Source organism: Macrobrachium nipponense, chromosome 11, assembly GCF_015104395.2.
Source record: "Macrobrachium nipponense isolate FS-2020 chromosome 11, ASM1510439v2, whole genome shotgun sequence".
Taxonomy (NCBI): domain Eukaryota; kingdom Metazoa; phylum Arthropoda; class Malacostraca; order Decapoda; family Palaemonidae; genus Macrobrachium; species Macrobrachium nipponense.
In genome coordinates this window covers 41488967-41510799 of record NC_061087.1, presented here as the reverse complement: position 1 = coordinate 41510799, position 21833 = coordinate 41488967, and the positions used below count along the sequence as shown (strand labels likewise).

Here is a 21833-nt window from a genome sequence, read left to right as displayed (position 1 = left end):
GGTGTCGTCGCGTCAATGGAGGTCTGTTCCTGAAGGGGATGAGGTATCCTTTCTTGAGAACTTTGTAGGGACCAAGCATCCGCTTTTCTTGAAGCCCCATGCTTCTGAAAATTTCAGAAGTCTGCCCCCCCCTACTGGTGCTTGGAGGACTGGAACCTCATTTTGGATTCTTTCTCGGAACTCTGATGGAAGATCTTCCTCTTTTTTCCCCTCCTCTCTTCCTTGGGGCTCGGCTTGAAGTGCTGCCTCGAAAGGGCTGTTGGGCAGTTCTTGGCTCCCTCTTTGTGGACAGGAACAGCTGGTCTAGTTTCTTTGCAGATTGCACCAGCAAATCTTGTGTTGCCTTCTCAGTAAGAGTGTGGGAAATATCCCTCACTAACTGAGAAGGAAACAACTGCTTAGACAGAGGGGTGTATAAAAGAGAAGCCCTCTGTACCGGAGAGACTACCTACCGTTAAAAAAGAACTATAGACAGACCTCTTCTTCAGTACTCCTGCCCCGAAAAGGGATGCCACTTCAGCCAATCCATTCTGCACCAGCCTTGTCCATACAGGCAAGCCACACTATGCAAGACTTCTGGTTCTAAAAACTGAGGGTCCTTGCGTCTTCTTGGCCAAAGCCCCAAGGGACCAGTCTAGGAAGTTAAAAACTTCCAAGACATGGAATATTCCCTTGAGGAGATGGTCCGTTTCAGACATTGTCCAGCTCGTTTTGGCCGATGGAAGAGCGTGTCTCCTTGCCGAGTCCACCAAGGTCGAGAAGTCCGCTTCAGCAGAGGAGGAAGAGCAAGTCCCATCGATTCTCCCGTGTTGTACCAAATCCCTCTCCTTCCCGATAGCCTGGAAGGGGGACAGGTAAACACAGTCTTTCCCGCCTCCTCCTCGGTTTTAAGCCAATTTCCGAAAGACTGCAAAGCCCTCTTCATTGAGATGGTCGGTTGCATCTTCAAAAAGGAGGAAGACTTTGCAGTCTTCGTACTCGAAAATAAAGACCGAGGAGAAGGAGGGGCAGCAGGGCTCAGAGACTCCAAATTCTTTTAATAAGAGGGCTGTCAAGGTCTTATAGTCTGAAAGACCTGCCCCCTTATTTTCTTCAGAGTCCGAGACATCTTCTAAATCGTGATGAGTTATATTTGGAGTATGAGTGCGCAACTGGAGGAGGACTCCTCTCTCGGGAATAAGGTGAAGGGCCTCGTAGCAACACCGACTGCACATGACAGGGCTATACGGCTGCCTGTGCGACGTCTTGAGTCCCTGCCAGGTGTGAAGGCCGATGTTTGCCCTTTGTCTTAATTACACTAAGACCCTCCTGACAAGAACGACGGCCCGCCTGTGCGACAACTCTCGTCCTTATCAGGAGAATGTCTCTCCATTTTCGCAGAATCATGCCCCTCCTGGACATGTGCTAGAGACCCTGTCAGGCGGGGGGGAACTGCATCCTGAGAAAAATCCAAAGAGGAGCACTCCAAAGTCCCGCCTCAACTAACGATATGCTTCTGATTCATAGCGCTGAAGCTGGTCCGTGTAGTTTTTGGATAAGTCCTTGCGCCTACTTGTCACTTGATGGATATTAGGCACTTCAGAGCGAGGCGCTGAAAATGATATTCAGGCGCCGATGCTTTGGGCAGTAGGCTCAGGCTCTTTCCCCCGTCTAGATCGGCTCTTCAGGCGCTCTGGCGCCTCACTTCAGGCGCTTTGAGCTTTGATTCAGGCGCCCCAGGCGCTTTTCTTTTCACCTCATTTCAGGCGCCCTAAGCGCTTTTCGTCGCTTCAGGCGCCTCAGGCGCTTTGCACCGATTTCAGAGTCTCAGGCGCTTTACGTCTGATTTCAGAAGTTTTCAGAAGCTTTGCTCCTCAATCCAGGCGCCTCAGGCGTTTTCTTTAGTAAGGAGTTTCAGGCTCTTCTAGCCATCCATGCAAAATCCTCTCGCCTTGTAGGTACTTTGCGCCTGACAGGAGGCCTGGCGTCCTGGCTGGTGCCAGGCTCCTGGACAGGCGCCTCATCCGAGCTCTCAGAGAGTTCCATAGGACGGGATCTTTTAATTGGAAGGAATTTATCCTTTCTTCTAGGAGGGTCCTTCTTAAGAACTCCTACTAATGAAGATATTTCCTTTGCATTTGCTCCAAAATCTTCGTAGCTGCGTCCTCTTTTTCTAATTCGATGAAGGAGAAGGAACTTCCGAAAATACCTCCTTTCTCTTCTTCGGAGGATATTCTTCCGGAAATTCTTCTGGGCTAGAGTCAAATACTGGAGACTTTCAAGATCTCTTCGAAGGTCTCGATAATCTGTCAGAACTCCATCCTTTCTTCGAAGACGAATCAGAAGAAGAAAAGCACTGTTACAGGACGTCTTTCCAACGACTATCCTTGGCAGTCTGGGATGCAACTACAGAATCTGCCGAGGGGACGCCTGACCGGTGGGATTCTCTGAAACCTCCCTGCGGCTTTCGACATTCCTTCTCCATCTGGGCTTGGGAGCTTGAAAGAGGTCTAGACCTGGGAGCGAGACAGAGCCGATCAGACGCACCCTCCACTTCACTGGGAACACTTTCACTATGCTTACCTTCTAATTCCTTTAGTTTACGCTCCATTTCCAAAAGCGAAGCTTTCAGACTTGCAATTTCCGATGTTGAACTTGCAGAGTCCGATAATTGAGAAGGTAAAGCTGTATGGGAGGAAACAATTGGATTAGAGAAGGCAATCGCCCGCTAACTGGCTCGTTAGAGACCGACCTACTCACACTCTTGGAAGAGGCTTTTCTAGCCCTATCCCTTTCCAACTTTCTCAAATAGGAATCAAGCATCTTCCATTCCTCCTCATCTAAATCCATGCATTCATCACATGTATTCAATTGTGAGCATACATTCCCTCTACAATTCTTACAAGTGGTGTGAGGATCTACCGAAGCTTTCGGTAGTCTCACATAACTACTCTCATTCACACACACACTGAACGAAATTGAAACGTCAGACATATGAGAAAATCCAAATCCGAAATAAAAAAACAGTCCACAATAGCGTATGCCAAACCAGAGATCCAATACGTCACCAAATATGTAGCAGTCCAAAAGATCAACGGCGTAATGAAATTCGAAAGTCAAAGTCAGGAGGAATTAGCAAACGATGTTACCAGCCCCGGCGACAGAGAAAATCTGGTTCAAGAATGGTAATGGTTCCTATTCCTGCCACCCAGCGGCAGGCCGGTAGATCACCTGACCTACCTGTAGTGTGTGCCGCGAAATTTGAATTTCTGTCGGGGACAACAGAGTCTATAGCTAAGTATATATCTGACAGGGAAGTTGAATGTATGAAACCTTATTACAGGCAATCCCCGGTTACGACGGGTTCGGGTTACGACGTTCAGAGGTTAAGGCGCTTCTCAATTATATTCATTAGACATTACTTCCAGGGTTACGATGCATGTTCCAGGGTTATGACGCCTACAACACTCATCTGGCAGATGAAATATGACACCAAAAATACAAAATAATCAATATTTGAAGGTTTTTTTTATGAAAAATGGAATAAGAATGCACTTAACAAAGTTTTCAATGCACCAAAAGCATTAAAAATGACATTGTTATGATACAATAAAGTTTCATACATACTTACCTGGCAGATATATACATAGCTATAGACTCCGTCGTTCCCGACAGAATTTCAAATTTCGTCGGCGGGCACTCGCTACAGGTAGTCAGGTGATCTACCGCCCCTGCTCTGGTGGCAGGACTAGGAACTATTCCCGTTTTCTAATCAGATTCTCTCTTCCACCTGTCTCCTGCGGGAGGCTGGGTGGTTTTCAATTGTATATATCTGCCAGGTAAGTATGTATGAAACTTTATTGTATCATAACAATGTCATTTTTCATACATTCCACTTACCATGTCAGATATATTACATAGCTGATTGACACCCTTTGGTGGAGGGCAAGAGACAGCTAACTAACTGACTAGAACAGGTAAAAAACAACATGTTGTAGGTATAAATAAACCTTAGTTCCTACCTTCTTAGATGGAAGACTTCGTGGCTACTGCCCAGTATTCTGCTTCATCTCAAGAGCCTTAGCGAGATAGTGATCTGTGGCAGAGTTCTTGTGGATCTGTCGATGGGGTCTCTTCCACTTACTTCGACAGAACCTAACTGGCGTTTGTCAATGGGAGCACATCCGCTTATATGACAACACGCATTTATTTAAGGAGCACACAACCAATCCGATCACCCGATCCTAACCCGTGTTAGTTCTAAGATTGCTTAGAGTTATCCCCAAACTCCTCAGCAAACAACCACAAACTCGAAAACTCATACATACAAAAACACAAATTTTGTACCCCTCTAATAGTCAGATGTCACTCGATTTTCAAATGAAGCGAAGTGAAGGCCGCTTGTGCGACAACTGACACTCCCATACACCGAAAACCCGAGAACACATCCGACAAGAGGGTTACGTACACAGTTTAAGGATTGGTGCTTTCTCCTTTACCCAGAACCGTCTGTGCTGACACAAACGGACCTAACGAAAAACATTTATCATACGTAACTCGTACGTCTTTTAAATAATGTGATGCAAACACGGAGTTGCATCTCCAATAAGTTGCGTCCAAAATGTTCTTGAGTGACATATTTCTTTGGAACGCCACAGAGGTTGCGATTGCCCTAACTTCGTGGGCTCTCACTCTTAAAAGATTAAAAGAATCATCTGGACAATTCTTATGAGCTTCTGTAATAACACTTCTAACAAAGAAGGCTAAGGCGTTCTTGGACATTGCTCTCTTGGGGTCTTTCACTGAGCACCAAAGACCTTTTTGCGAACCCCCCAACTGCTTCTTCTTGGTCCAGATAAAATTTTAGAGCTCTAAAACTGGGCAAGGGATCTTTCTGCCTCCCTGCCCACCAAACTGAAAAGTCCTTTCACTTCGAAGCTCCTGGGCCAGGGATTCGAAGGGTTTTCATTTTTGGCAAGAAAAAGGGACTGAAATGAACAAATTGCAGAGTCTCCTTTGAAGCCAACTCTTGATTCAAGGGCGTGCAACTCACTGACTCTCTTTGCCGTTGCCAGAGACATCAGAAACAAACACTTTCTAGTGATGTTACGAAACGAAGCAGTGTGAAGTGGTTCGAATTCCTCTGATGATAAAAATTTAAGAACCACATCTAAGTTCCAGCTTGGAACCTTAGGTTCAAGTGATTTTGATGTTTCGAAGGAACGAATGAGGTCATGCAAATCCTTATCATTCGTTAGATCTAATCCCCTGTTTCTAAAGACTGCTGAAAGCATACTCCTGTACCCCTTAATGGTCGGTACCGAGAGATGCGACTTTTGTCTAAGAAACAGAAGGAAATCCGCAATTTCGGTCACAGAGGTACTGGAAGAGGACAGCTTCTTCGAACCTGCACCAGTTTCTAAAAACTTCCCACTTCGATTGGTACACTCGCCTAGTAGATGATCTGCGGGCTCTAGCAATTGCGTTTGCTGCCTGGCGAGAAAACCCTCTCGCTCTGACAAGTCTTTCGATAGTCGAAAGGCAGTCAGAGCAAGAGCGGGTAGATTTTGATGGTACCATCTCGCAAGTGGGGTTGTTTGAGCAGATCTATTCTGTTTGGAAGAGATCTGGGGAAGTCCACCGTCCATTCCATCACCTCTGTGAACCAAATTTGAGCTGGCCAATACGGAGCAATCAGAGTCATCTTGGTTCCTTCGGATGCCACGAATTTTCTGACTACTTCCCCCAGTATCTTGAACGGGGAAAAGCGTAAACGTCTATCCTGACCAGTCCAGGAGAAAGGCGTCTGTTGCATACGCCCGGGGAGGATCTTCCACCAGGGCACAAAATGTTTCTATCCTCTTGGAGAGGATGTGGCGAAAAGATCTATTTGAGGCTTCCCCCAAAGGAGCCAAAGGCTCTGACAGACTTCTGAGTGGAGTGTCCATTCTGTGGGAAGGACCTGGAACCTCCTGCTTCAATCTGTCCGCTCTCACATTCCTCTCCCCTTGGACAAACCTTGTTAGAAGAACTACCTTCCTTTGGTTCGCCCAAATCAGTAGATCTCTTGCCAGCTCGTACAGAGCAAAAGAGTGCGTCCCTCCATTGTTTTCTTGATATAAGCCAGGGCTGTCGTATTGTCTGAATTTATCTGTACGACTTTGCCTCTGACTATGTGTTCGAAGCTCTTTAGCGCCAGGTGAATTGCTAAGAGCTCTTTGCAATTTATGCCATGACACCTGTTCCGCCGACCAGGTGCCTGACACTTCTTTGGATCCCAATGTTGCCCCCCAGCCCGACTCCGAGGCGTCTGAAAACAATGTCAGGCTTGGTTCCGTACTTTGCAGGACACTCCTTTGTTTTCCTTTAACGGAATCAACCACCACTTCAAATGATGTTTTATTTCTTCCGAGATTGGAAACGTGTCCGAGAGCTGACCTGTCTTCCAACTCCAACTTCTTCTTAGGAAGAACTGAAGCGGTCGAAGATGTAATCTTCCTAGGAGAAAGAACTGTTCGAGCGAGGAAAGGGTTCCCAGAAGGCTCAGCCATTCCTCGCTGAAGTGCGCTCTTTCCCTAGAAAGTTCGATACTGTGGCACACTTTCTTTATTCTCTCTTGAGATGGAAAAACTCGAAAACCCCGATATCCATCTGAATCCCCAGATAAACCACGTTCTGGCTGGGGATCATCTGAGACTTCTCGAGGTTCACGATCAATCCCAAAAGATTTTGTCAATTCCAGTGTTAGACAGGTCCTCCAAACACTGCTTTTGAGACCTGGCTCTGATGAGCCAGTCGTCCAGGTACAGGGAGACGTTTATCCCTTTCAATGTAAGTGTCTTGCTACATTTTTCATCACGTCTGTGAAGACTTGAGGAGCCGTGGACAGGCCGAAACACAGGGTGGCCCTGAACTGATTAGACTTCTTCCTTCGAACATAAATCGAGGTACTTCCTCGAACGAATGGTGGATCGGGATGTGGAAGTATGCGTCCTGAAGGTCTAGGGACGCCATCCAATCCCCTTGCCGCAGTGCTGCAAGGACTGAAGCAGACGTTTCCATGCTGAACTTCTGTTGTTCGACGAATTTGTTCAGCGCACTTACGTCCAGTACCGGTCTCCATCCCCCCACCGAGGCTTTTGCTACAAGAAACAAGCGATTGTAAAACCCTCGGGAGCTGCAATCAGCACTAGCTCTATTGCTCTTTTGTCCCACATCTGTTCCACCATTTGACGAAGAGTATCCAATCAGAACAGGGTCCCTGTATCTGGCGGACAATTCCCTCGGTGATGTTGTCAAGGGAGGAATGTCTTGATGGAATGCGATACCCCTTCTTGATAATCGACATCGTCCAAGGATTCGCTCCTATGTCTTCCCAGGCTTTCGCAAACGAATGTAACCTGGCTCCTACGGGTGTCTGGAGGACAGAATTCTCACTTCCCTTTCTTAAAGGGACGGAAGGAAGACCTGCCCCTCTTTTCGGTTTGACTTCCTTCTGGCGATCGATCTAGTTGGAAGACCTCCTCGAAAGGGCCGCTGCTGCTGAGCTGGTCGAGTCACTTTCTTTTACCTCACTAGCCACAGGCCTATCTTCCTTGAGGATTGTCTAAGGAGATCCTGGGTGGCCTTTTCAGTGAGAGAAATGCGCGATATCCTTCACCAACTGTGAGGAAAAAAAGGTGTTCAGAGAGAGGCGCAAACATAAGGCGGCTCTCGCGAGGAGAGACGGCCTTCGTGAGGAAAGCACTGTGAACCGCCCTCTTCTTTAACACTCCTGCACCAAAGAGGGAGCATACCTCAGCCGATCCCATCCTGCCACCGCCTTGTCCAATGCAATCGAGGATGGCTTTTCTTTAGGGTTTCTGGGGTCGAAGTTGTTCCATTTTCGTTGCGATTTCTTGGCCAGAACCCCAAGGGACCAATCTAAAAAGTTTTAAACACTTCTAAAGTGTGAAACAGTCCCCTGAGGAGGTGGTCCGTTTCCGAAAGCCCCCATGTTACCTTCGCTGCATTCAAATGCGTGCCTTCTCGACGAATCCACCAAACTCGAGAAGTCTGATTCAGCTGAAAACGGACAGAGACAATCCCATATTACTCTCCCTTTTCGTACCAAATGCCTCTCCTCCCTGTAAGTTTAGCGGGAGGCCATACAAAAGACCGTCCTTCCTAATTCCTTCTTCTTCTTGAACCAGGAGTCAAGAGATTGAAGAGCCCTCCTCATAGAAATAGCAGGCTTCATTTTAAGGAAGGAGGAAGACTTGTGTGTTTTCGTGCTCGAAAACAGAGAGCGTGGAGAAGGACGGGGGGCGCACGCTGGTGTCAAAGAATCTCCATATTCCTCCAATAGAAGGGACGAAAGAACTTTATAATTAGAAGATCCTTCCTTCATTCGTCCTCCGAGGCATCTTCTGGGTTCATAGGCTCGGAAGGAGAAGGCTCCCTTCTTTCTTCTGACTCCTCTCTTACTCTCTTACGAGTGTCAGGTTCTTCATACGAGGAATGCGCCTGGTGTACAGCAGGAGTATCTCGCCTGGGAGGAGGGAGTAACGTGTTTGGAATACTCCTGGCGCTTGGCAGGCGCAGAGCGCCTCGAATACTCCTGGCTTCTAGTAGGCGCATCTTGTTCAGAATACTCCTGGCGCGCGGGAGGCGCCTGGCGCCTGGGAGGAGTATAAGCTTCGGAATACTCCTGGCGCCTTGGAGGGAGTATTAAGTCCAGAGTACTCCTGGCGCCTGGGAGGAGATAGGCTTCGGAATACTCCTGGCGCCTGGGAGGAGTATTAAGTTCAGAATACTCCTGGCGCCTGGAGGAGTATCTAGGCCGATGACTCCTGGCGCCTGGTAGGAGCCTTAGAATGCGCCTGATGTTTAGTAGGAGTATTGATCCCGGTAGGCGCTTTCCGTCTCACAAGCGCTCTACTCCTAATAGATCTTCCTCTTCGCTAACTCTTGGCGCTTGATTGAAGATCTTGAATGTTGCACTGGCTCTTCGCGCCTACTCGGAGCCTGGCTCCTGGTTGGCGCCTTACTCTTGACAGGAGTAACTTCCTTTCTTACTTCACTCTGTCTAACGCACTGCTCCCCCCAGAGATGGCCGCCTGAGCGACAACTCCCTGAGGGTGCGTCGTGCCCGACAGGAGATCGGTATTTAGATCTTTTAATAGGAAGCCTATCATCCTTCTTCCTAGTAGGCTCCTTATAAAGAGTTCCTACTAACGAGGCTAATTGCTCCTGCATATTCATTAGTATTCTCCTGGTTGAGGAGTCTTTCGAATCAGGAGAGGGAGATCTGGAAGGCGCTCTAGGATCCCTTCCAGACCCATAGTCTGAATGTATCCTCGCCTTCTTTATTACCGAAGGCGCTCCTTCTTCAGAGAAGCGCTCGGGACTCGAATTGAGTTCATGCTCTTTCATATTTCTCTTTAGCGGACGGGAAAGTTTCGACTCCTTCCATCCTCTTCTCGGAGAAGGCGAACTAGATGAAGAAAAGCACTCGCGAAGGATGCTTTTCCTATAGCGGTCCTTGGCATTATTTGATCTGCTCGATTCTGCCGAAGGGACGCCTGATCGTTGGGGATTCTCCACAACCCCCGTACGGCTTTCGATTCCTTCTCCTCCGGGCCAGGGAGCTTGGAAGAGGTCTAGGCCTGGGAGCGTCGCAGAGACGACCAGACGCCCCCTCCACTACAACTGGGGGACACTAACATCCACTAGCGAAACCACATTCACTTTGTTTTCCTTACCTTCCAATGCTGCGACTTTTTCTTGCATTTTCTGAAGGGAAGCTCTAAGTTCCGCTATTTCCGAAGCAGAACTAGAGGGATTAGCAATTTGTGAACGGGCTGAAACAGAATTGTCATGATTATCAGCGGAGAAGGTACAGAACTAGATAGTAAATCATGAGAAGCAGACATTTTGCGGGTTTTATAAGCCGCCTTCCTCACTCTATCTCTCTCTAACTTCTTCAAGTAAGAAGTTAGATTCTTCCACTCTTGTGCACTCAATTTCTCACACTCGTCACACGTATTATCAATCGAGCATTCAGCCATTCTACACCCACTACAAGTAGTGTGAGGATCTACCGAAGCTTTCGGAATCCTCACCTTACAGCCCTCATTCACACACACTCTGAAACTAACACTAGAGTCAGACATATTCAAGAATTCCAAAAACCAAGTCCAAAAAACAGTCCACGATAGCGAATAATGCCAAACAACGATCCAAGTACGTCAACCAAATTCAGCGAGAGATGATCAAAAGCTTGCGAAAAACGAATTCTAGTCAGGAGGAAGTAACAACAATGTTGATACCGCCGGCGACAGAGAGAATCTGATTAGAAAACGGGAATAGTTCCTAGTCCTGCCACCCAGAGCAGGGCGGTAGATCACCTGACCTACCTGTAGCGAGTGCCGCGAAATTTGAAATTCTGTCGGGAACGACGGAGTCTATAGCTATGTATATATCTGGACAGGTAAGTGGAATGTATGAAAATAAGGTTTTCTTATGATGTTCCGGCTTACGACGATTTTCGGCTTACGCGTCTCAAGAACGGAACCCCTGTCGTAACCCGGGGACTGCCTGTATATCTTTATATACCCTATTGTTTTTATACAATATATGTTATTTAAAATGTATTTTCCTTATTTAATAAAATAAACATAAAAATATGGGGTGGCATTTTGAGTTTTGGAACGGATTAAGGGAATTTTTACATATTTTCAATAAGGAAAATTTATTTGATGTGTCGAGCAAATGGAGCTACAAGCTCCGGGCCACTGAAATGAATTAAACTCATACGTCAAGGTACCACTGTAGTTTAGGCATCTGGTACCCTGAGGTCAAATGTAGATGCCCAAGAGGAGCACACAACATTCAATCAATCCATATGGAATTTCCTTTGCCATACTACTTTAACCATCTGCCTCCTGTTGGGTCACTTTATTTTTTCTTATTATGAACTACTGTCACTCAAAGTTTCTTTACTCAAAAAACCTTCAACATGAAAGTAGATTTTTCTACAAGGTTGGCTGATCCTTCCACTAAAACTTGACAAATAATTAAAAAGGGACTCTATCTCTTAACCAGTTGCTCTCAGGGCACCCACAGTAGTAAGCAGCTTTGTGCAATAATTAACTACTAGTTCAACTACACTGTTCTTAATTCAATTCCCAGAGAACAGAATTATATTTTCCTATTTAGTATCTGGCAATTCTTAGTGGCACAACAAAATGACTGGGGACTGTTATAAATAGATAACTTTCAAAGATGATATAAATACCTTTATCACTGTAGTCATCTACAAGAAGAACTTCTTTTAAAAATTGTGGGGGTGATCTGTCAACAACAGTATGAACAGTTCTCATCAAAGTTGAAAATCCTTCATTATGAAACACTATAACTACTGTTGTAGTTGGAAGATCTTCAGGATATTCCCAATGCTTGCACCTGAAAATGAATTGAGAGAAAGTAATAGTAAGACAGCTAGAGTAAAAGAGGCTAGAGGGAAACCAGGAGCTCTGTGCATTTATAGACCTAGAGAAAGCAGCGATAGAATCCAAGAAATGATGTTTTGTTTTGGTGTTAAGGAAAAGGAAAGTCCCAGAAAAGTTGGTTAGGCTGGTCGAGATGATATTTAAAAGAACGAGCACAAAGGTGATAAAAGCGGTTGGGGAAACAGAAAACTTTGAAGTTAGTGTTGGATTACACCAGGGGTCAGCATTAAGCCCATTTTTGTTTGTGCTGGTCATGAATGTGTTGAGTGAGGGGATCAGGAATAATGAGCTGTGGGAGTTGTATGCTGATGATCTGGCCATTACTGCTGAAAATGAGGACCTACAGAGAAGGGTTGGAGACTGGCAGGAGTCTTTAGAGGGGGGTAGCTTAAAGGTAATTGTGAATAAAACAGAGGTTTTGTTGAGCAGTGGGGAAGATAGAGATAGAATAGTAATACAAGAAAGAAGAGGCTCAATTATAAAACAGGCATTAACGTTTAAATACTTAAGGTCTACTTCAAGCCAAGAGGGAGGATGAGAGGCTGAAGTTGACAGTAGGATAAAAGCTGCATGGGGGAAGTGGAGAGAGGTAGCTGGAGTGGTATGTGATAAAAAAATGCCAATTAAGCTAAAAGTCAAGATATATAACACAGTGATAAGACCAGTGTTAATGTATGGAGCAGAAACATGGGCTCTAAGAAGAAAAGAGGAAGTAAAGCATGAGAGTACAGAGATGAGAATGCAGAGGTGGATTATAGGAATATCGCTACTTGAGAGACTGGAAAATTATGAAATAAGAAGATGGGCAGGCTTAGTAAAGAATACAGAGGTGATAAGAGAGTCACGATTGATATGGTATGGGTAGTGTTGAGGATGGATGACAAGGAGAGAGTGAAAAGGGCTTGGGAGGAACTTTTTAGAGGAAGAAGATCGAGAGGGAGACAGAGAATTAGATGACGAGATAAAGTGAAGGAAGATATGGAGAGAAGAGGTTTGGTGGAGGATGATGCCTTTGATAGAAGGTGCATCAGGCAACTGACCCTTTAATGTAGGGATAATGGTGGAAAGAACAAGTTTACAAGATATTTCAAAAGGGAAAAATTTTCCTAATCCAAAATAAATTTCAAAATACACATTGTATTCTTAATATAGCACTTACTACTTACAATTAGGACACTAGCACTAAAATCTAAAAACATAATGCACTGAGAATTGAATAAAAATTAGCTATCTTTTATCTTACAATCACGATACAGTTACTTTGCTTCATTATTCACTGAAAAGTGATGCTGGGATGAGTGTTGTTAATGGGTAGGTATCACAGAACCTCTGACTGATGCTTCAGCTAGCATTATGCTATCATCAGAGTTTATTTACAGTGTGAAATTAAAGGTATTAAACATTCAATCATAAAATAATTAAACATAAAATAAGTTTTATTTTTTATAAATTTATCCTGCTGTAAGCTATGGTAAGTGGTCTAAGAACATTGAAGGTATTCATACCAAGAGATTTATTGACAGGCAGGTGTGCAATATGAATAACCAATCAAGTAAAACTTAAAAACAAAGTAATAGATTGAGATTTCAACATCTTTATACTGACTGCATCATTTCATTGTGCATGAACTTAGGATGGAATATGGCCCTGGGTTTGCTCCTAAGGGGCAGTAAATGATGCAATACATAGATGTACATCCAAAAAATTTTAAAGAATTTTACTGATTACACTGAAACTTGAAAGGAACCAAAACACAGTGAATTTAAATTAATCTTCTCACTTCATTATTCAATAATAACTTATCATTCCATTATGCTGATACAGACAAGCAGTAGCAGGTGTACACATGATAACATCACCTTATTAACTACTATCAAACCAGTAATGCATGATAACAGTAAAATTCTAACGTCCTACTGACGACCTCATCATTTGGTCAGGACATGGACAACAACAAGAGATTGAAAGCAACTAAGATTTTACCTTATCATAAGTGTGTTTCCAAGTGAAAACGACTTGCCATTCCTAATGTGACTGCTCACTCAACTCTGACAGTGGCCTTCTTATGAAGGTTCAATTTCATTCTAGCATTATATCATCATCATATACAATCATTACAAAACCATTATTATCTTACTGTAACACTTGCACTTACTCTGGATGCCTTGTGTCTGGTATGACACGATCCATAGGGATTTCATCTGAAACCACCATGTTAATACCATATTCACTGACAGACTGGGAACCTTCATTCTGTTTATTTGGTGGTAAATGATATGCTTTGCCTCCTTCACCAGGGCCATTTCTTGCAGGAGGATTTGTTGGCTCAAAGTTGCCAGGCTTGTCAGGTAAAAATGCTACTTCCTGTTTGGATTTACTCTGGAATACAGCAAAATTAGAAAATTAAAAAATTACATTCAGATATAAAAAATATCATTAGATATTTTCATAAGCTCTAAGCATATATATATAATAATTATATGTACTATTGAAGGTAAGGGAAATGAATAAGGGGAAAAATTAGTCCTGTACTTAGATCAACTACCACTGGCCCTAGACAAAATAATAAAAGTTAGTTGAATTATGTGTATCTAATAACGTATTTTCATTCGCAGTCATTCTATAAGCAAAAATTCGGGTGTAGCCAATCTGTACATGGAATACTTTGAAACTATAATAATAAACGTAATAACACCCAAAAGCATGTTATGAATGAGATATGTACGTGTAGATGATATTTTAACATTCTGGGATAACAGGTGAATTAAATGCATTAGTGCCTAGCATCATATTGAAAGTTGAATGGAAAACAAACAACAAAATTCCTTTTCTTGATGTTTTAATAATTAGAAACAACAGAATACAAATTAACCATATACTACAGAAAACCAACATGCTCACTTTCATACATTCACTACTTTACTTATCATGACAATTCTATAAAGGAAATTGCAACTACTTATATACTTGTTAAATATCAGACACCTGATTCATCAATCAACATGGGCACTAGCAATTGCCCTCCTACCACAGAAAAGGCAGGATAAGTCTCAGCTATTGAACATACTATGGCAGAGAGACTGGAGGTGAAGACTACTCCACTTGATGCCGGAGGAGCAGCAGTTGATTGCACTAAACAAACTCCTGATAAGCTTCCAGCGAGGGTTAAAAACTGCTCTTTAATCACGGCCAACAAAAGCACTTGCTCTGGCTCAAAAGGAAGACTAATTCAGCTGGAATCCAGTCGGCTCAACCAAATTTTCTAAATTCTGATCAGGAAAGTCTCGTGATAATGAGAGAATGTTCCTACACCACAAGGGGTTGCAGAAAACCAACATTAACCATATGCTTATCAATAGAATCTCCCACAAGTAGAAAAGGAGTCAAAATCCCCAACCACAATGTTGGGACTACCAATGGCAACCATCTGCTTACTTAAATGGAAGCCGAAATGATAGTGCATGCCGAGATTCTCTATAGACAGGCAAAGTCGAGCAGGAGACACGTCCACAGGTGATAGAAGCACACGCAGTAAGTGCGCAAGCCTACAAGTCATAAGCATACAAGCCACAAGCACACAAACGTTAGGCTCAAAGCCTCTTGTGCAAGAATGTGGCACCACTGCGCAAAATTTGTACACTGCATGCATATTGCTGGTGAATCAAAACTGCAAGGCATATTAGTATAGCCCTGGCTGAAAAATCCACAATGCACAGGAAAGCTGAAGACAGTCAAGGCTTCTCACTAGATACTTAGCTACAGAAGATTGAAGCGAAACTGATCAAAGCAAAAGGTAACTTTCCTTGATAAGGCAGCTACAGTTCACTTAAATACATACTATCAGAAAGAGACGAAGCATCACTGCTACCAAGCAGATCTGATAACAGTAAAAATAAAGAGGGAAAAAAATGTCGAGACTTTCCTTTTATTCTTACCCAAGTGATCCAGTCAAGAGAAGAAAACTGGTACTATTAGTATCTGAAAAACATGCCTTCCGAGCTCAGGCAGTTACGCATTTATTCCTACAAGAATACAAATTCCTTAGACTAATGCTGGACCTGGTGGCTTACCAGACCAAACAGAGGAACGGGACAACAGGCACAAGCTTCGCACTGCTTTCTGACATGTCACGATTCCGTCACTTCAAGCCATGAGAACATAAGACAGGAATGTGCCAAGGACAGCCAATAAAAAGCCTTGACCCTTCCTCCAATGCTGGAAACAACTTGAACTTGCTGAAACCTTCAGGAGGGTATGTACTGCAGAAAACAAAACACTAATATAATAATAAATAATTACTTCATCCTATCAAAACTACTGCCCTGAATCAGTGGGAAGCTCATTTGGAGTAACAGATTGAAATGAAGCAGCAGAAGACCTAACCAGTTGCTAAATGGGAGAGCAGACAAGGCATGTATCTCTTTAGCTTAAGACTTACTAGTATACATAATTCTCTATATAGTTGTTTCTACAGTCTAACAAGCTCTCTCCGTTTGTGATCAATTACCACATTTTGTTCAACTATGATTCACATAGTTATCCAATTAGTATAACTTTTCCCTGAGCAAAACATATCATGAGGGTTAATAAAACTGGAAAAATACCTGTTTTGGTAACTCTTACCTAACAGGAACTTACCAAATGCATATTAAAAATATACAAACAACAAAACCTGAGTGCATCTGCGGAACTCCTACCGAAACCAGCAAAAGAAGCTGACTGACTGGCTACAAGTGATTGTACCTATCGATCCCCTGGTGGAGGGTAGGGGAAGTAGATGGATAGAAGACGGATATACATAGAGAACTGAGTGTTCTTGCTCTTTTTGTTTCAATCTGTTGAACTACCAATGGCATGGAAGTAAAAGCTATATGTATGATGGAAAGGTAAGGTTCATTTAAAAAAATACTTATAAAGGATCTTTTGATTTTTTAAATCAACATTTCAGCATTATGATGGCTTTTATTAGAAAGTAAAGACAATAAATAAGGTCAATGGGGTTTGTAATGATTAAATGTACTGCCCTGGACCTGAGATGTGGTTTCAAGTCAGTGTACTACTGTGAATTTCCCTGGCCCACACAAAGAACTGGGAAGTAATGCAGCACAAGTTTTATACTGTTAGCTGTAAAATATTGATATTTCAGAACTTTCCAGATAAAACAAGAATTATTACCAAACTATGAAAGTGATAAACAAACTTCTTTAAAAGTTAGTCTCACAAAGTTCTTGGGATTTTTCCTTTCCTTTAAAATAACAATTATTTCACATCAAACCAATAGTAATTCCTTTGCCGCAGACAAAAGGTAGTCTTAATGAAGATCATAAGAGTATGCAAGCTTTGGTATACTAAAAACCAGGCTTCATTAACTATACTCAAAGATTACTCACCATAAAAGCACCAGCTGATCTGAGAGATGAAGGCGCATTAGGGGAATTTGATGCTAAGAAGAATAAAATTACTATCACTCCAGCTACTCCTAATGTCACCTTCAGAAGGCGACCACGACGAAATTGCATAATACGCATCCTGACGGCATTCAAAAACTTTAAGTTACTTTGCCCCTGAAAAAGATATTACATTGAATTACTATTAAGTAAAGTACGTAGTAAATTTTCATCTGTACATTACTGTTGATCAATTCAACCTGATCAAAACAAACATTTTGATACAATAGATTACATATAAATTGCCAGATTTCTAAAGGCTAACATGAAGGGCCTTGGCCCAAAATCAGAAAAGGAAGGCGCTGGAGAGCAGAAGAACACCAAGGTATAGGCCCACAAAGGTTGACAATAATATTCACATACATTAAACATCAATATGTGGAAACAACTTTGCAAATATTTCATATATATCTACTGATACTCAAGTGGGTGTCAGGTCCTGTATGATATTAAGTTCAGTAATTTTAGTGCTAGGTGTCAGTCTTTCTAGTTCTATGTCAATTCCTTTTCCAATGATCTTGAGAAGCTGCAGTTAATGGTTCTGTTGGCTAGAGCATGATTTACTTCACTTGCCATGATACAGAGACTGTTGTAAAGCAAAGATGCTTACTGGGCTGTTACTGACAGGGAGATTGCACTCCAAGCAGCCACTGCTTCAAAGATGAGAGGCAATACAAAAACCATTAATATTTCAATCCTTACTGAAGTGACTTCTTGTCCTGACCCTCCAAGGGAGAAACCCTGGTGCTCCTTCAATAGATGAAAACCCACCGTTAAGGATCACCCTTAAGGATCACCCTCAAGAATCCCCCAAGAGAAGACCCCCTTCCCTCTCTGTCTTAGTGATACACATTTTGGGGAAAATAGAGAGGATGGAAAGGATATGGGAAAGGAATTCCCTACTGCAACAGGTGAAGGTCTGGAGGGCAACAACTGAAGTAACTGAGGGTTTGAGTTAAAGCCAGGATCTCCAGAGAGGAGAATTCCTAATCTGCTCTAAAACCAATATAGGAAATGCCAACAACAATCCAGAAACTGCAGGTCAAAATCATCAACTGGTGCAGAGCTCTTCAAAACGGAGAAGAGATGTGTACATAGGCCACAACCACCACCTGAGCACTTGTAAAAGGAGTGCAAAGGTAGAGTTAGGAAAGTCCTTTGGGAAAACAAGAGGACAGCTGGGGACAACCTCCTCCCTGGAGAAGGATGATACCACATGTTACAATCATTGCACCACTTTCATTTCCCCAACAGTATCCTCTGTTAATGTATCATCATATCAAGGGACAAAGGGGAATGAACAACAGCCTATGCAGAATATTCCTGGAAGATTCCAGTGAACTTGAGAAGAGAACCAAATTGAATATCCCATGTCTCATTGAAAGTTGGTCATGAATTCATGCCATTAAACTAAGCTTTTCTTAAGAGCTTTGATCCATAGAATGTGTCAAAGATCATCATCTACAGAAGAGGAGTACAGTCCAAGCAAACTTTGTATGAAAAATTGAAAGAAAAGATTCCAGGCATCCTCCACACCTAGAGCAAAAATCAGAAAATTCATAACTGATGATGCTTCATTAATAAACAAATCCAAGTCTTGCTGTAAAGTCGCATTTGTATTCTCTATAGATCAGGATATAATGGTTGTACAAACCTAAACACAAACATAATAAACCTTTCCTAAATAATCATTAAGTATCCAAGACATACTGAACAAGCATCATCACATGGTGTATCCAAGACAGGCTAAACCACCACTAAAACACAAATAATCATAAAAAAATAAACACAAAGCTTCAAAATTAAATAACTAAATAAAGTTCTCATCACTACAGTAGCAGTGAGGACAAACAGACTGAACAATGATCAAAGAAAAAGTAATAGGGTTACTGACAGGGGACTCAGATCACCTAGCTGCCTGCCATCATTAACTACCTTATTGCAAAGCCTCAGTAACTGAACCAGCTGTCACTGAAAGATATCCATGTAACAGGAAGTCCATGTAACAAGAGGTCAGTGACCTTCTAGGACCAAACATGATCTTCAATTTTCATCAGCTGTTGAGATTGCTTCCTCTTAAGTAGTCTATCCTTCGTTCATACTACAACAAAGCTTACTTATCCTCCTTTCATACACAGCACAGGTTTCCTAAGTACAGACCTACCTCCTACTAGAGCAAGTTGAGTTGGATATAACTTCAAGGTTATAGACATAGAAAAGGGCATCAATAATTTAAACAGTACAAATTTAACAAATACCAATATAATGATGGATGTAAAACTTTTTCATTTCTGCCAAATACCCAAAAGTGCAAAATGCTGGGCATCATCATGCAGTACAGATAGTCCCCGGTTAATGCGTGGGTTCTGTTCTGACAGCATCATAATAAGTTAAAATTGCCTCTGTTAGGTACGTGTCGGTGCCGACGACAAAAATCTGTGCATAACAGCGATTTTTGTCACTAGACAAGTGACAAGCGCCATCAAACCAGATTGCCAATAACAAAGAGCTGCCTGTATTGATAAATGTCTCCTCTCCAAAGAACAATCAAATAACAGGGGCTGCCTCTCTGATATAACTACCCATCATTAATATGGCAGTTTGAGAATCTGAGGTTATTTTACAAACTATGAACAATTAGAATGTCTACTGTGGCATTTTAACATAAGTATTGTACATGAACATACAATGCATGAGACAAAAACATATGTAAAAAAATCTGACATGTAAACTATTCTAATAATTATTATAAATGCTAAATACTACATGTAAGTGATGAATGCTTGGTCAGCATATGATGTAAAGGAATGACACTACCCTTACCATATTAATAGAGAAATTTGAGAAGTACAGTAAAACTATCGCTTTATAACAAAATAAAATATCCCTACCTACATAATTAAGCTATTAAAAGCATCAAGAAGAATATGACAACTAAATGAGTACAACAGTGATGAAGTTCATCAGTCTACAATTATGTACTTATAGGCATCTATTTACCTTTTATTAAGAAAATTAGTAATATACTTGAGTGCCTATTTCTCTACTACACAATAGAGAAATAGGAATCTAATGCATATACTGTACACCTCAAAAGTAATGTAGGTACATTAATATAATACAGCAGCATCTACCAATCAAGATTAGAACATAAGCTTGAAGTACATGTAATAAGAAAGTCACCTAATATCTTACCATGTCACATACTAAAGTACAAGACAAGGCAGCCCCAGAATAAATCAACCCTTTCACTTAGAAAGAAAAACTGTCAATTAAGCATTTATCATTTCTAAGCATAACATTCACCTTTACAATAATGAAAACCAAATTCTACATATTTTCATTGGGTTTCATCAATTCTTTGTTTCTTACTATTTAGACACACCTGGATTCAGATTTTCTTGATAGAAGGATGGGCAGTGAACTTTTCCATGAATTTACTTAATCAAAGCCATGTTTTATTCCAGCTTTTGAGTTTGATATAAGTACTGTCCAAAGTGTAAAGTGCAGATGAAATGGCTAAAGCATATAATGAGCCATCATAGTGTACTGTACATGACTTGTTTGCATTCATTTGTCAATTTTATTTTGAATTTATTTGTATTTAAAAAAGTGCATTTTCATAATATATTGTAAATTTGTACTCTAAAAACCATACCTGAAGTTTTATCAAAGAATAAACAACTTGACCTCAATTCAGAATCACAGTTATCTCCTTACAGTTTATTATGTATTATTATGAAACTAACTAAATTGTCAATGTGAGATACTGGGTCATCTAAAAATTAAAATAGTAATGCCTAAGCTTTAATCACAGTCAAGGTATCCAGTATATAACTCAATTTCCATATATGTAGTACTAGTAATCTATATAGTAAGCTTAGCTGAAATTGACATTTACATTAAATCTGAGAGATTTATATGCAAAAGCCCATCACTAATAAAAAGACCCTAGCCAAATGCCAACAGCAAAATGCAGCTAATCAAGTAAAGAAGTTTGATAAGTTAGAGGCTATTGTAGTAGATGGATTGAACATTACACAAAAATCTTTGAACATTCAAAAAATTAATGTGAAGAAATGAAAAAGGCTCCCGAATAAAAGTCAAACCACTTACCTCTACAATAAACATGGTGCATGAACTGGGAACAGAACTACTGAATTATCACTTAAAAGATAAAAACCAAAGAAAATTCATTGCCATAAGGGATAAATTTGATTGATTTAACAATGTTTTCCCTTCTTAAGTTGATAATGAATGTTCCCCACACATATAACTTGCAAGAAGTTGTAACACTTGTGAGCAGAGAACCACTAGCCAGTGAGGCTTCCAGCGGTCACTGGCCACTGAGCACCCGGGTCTCTTGGGAGGATGATCTTCCCACATGACAAGGCGGGAGGGAGGAAGGGGAGTAACTAGTCTTGCCTAAAGATCTTGGCTGGAGGTGGGCTGTCAGGTGGAAACTTTCACCAGCATGGAGGTTACTGTGGGGACTGGGGAAGGGGGGAAGCAGAGGCTGGTGGGATCACACATGAAGGTAAGCTCCAGCTGCTGCTTCCCATTTTCTATTATCTCAGGGGAGAACTACAGTAAAAATACAGTGTCTACATACTCTGCTTCTCCTCAAATAATTCACATAATTTTTTCTTTACCATTACCAGTCTACATACTCTGCTTCTCTTCAAATAATTTATATAACTTTTTTTTACCATTACCAATAGTTTCATTATAAATAAAAATATATACCAGTTCCTATTAATACCCAGAACTGTACTCACATTGACAACATGCCTATGTAATTGGCATCTTACTAATGCAACAAATGATCTGAAACTACTGTTTATATGAAAATTCTAAAAATCAATAACATCTGCAGTATATGTATTGCATTACACGTACTGTAATGAGACAACCC

At 41.8% G+C, this 21833-nt stretch overlaps 1 protein-coding gene across 1 annotated transcript in view; it reads right to left on the bottom strand.

Moving 5' to 3' along the window:
- LOC135208567 (N-acetylgalactosaminyltransferase 7-like) overlaps nt 1-21171 on the bottom strand; it is a 32247-nt gene extending 11076 nt beyond the window's left edge. The window contains exons 1-4 of the mRNA XM_064240895.1: nt 21035-21171; nt 16862-17035; nt 13627-13850; nt 11258-11424 (exon numbers count right to left, since the gene is read on the bottom strand). Of these exons, the coding sequence (XP_064096965.1) occupies nt 11258-11424; nt 13627-13850; nt 16862-17035; nt 21035-21049 (580 nt within the window). The 5' untranslated portion in view covers nt 21050-21171. The remainder of the gene's footprint in view (nt 1-11257; nt 11425-13626; nt 13851-16861; nt 17036-21034) is intronic.
- Between the last annotated feature and the right edge of the window lie 662 nt (nt 21172-21833).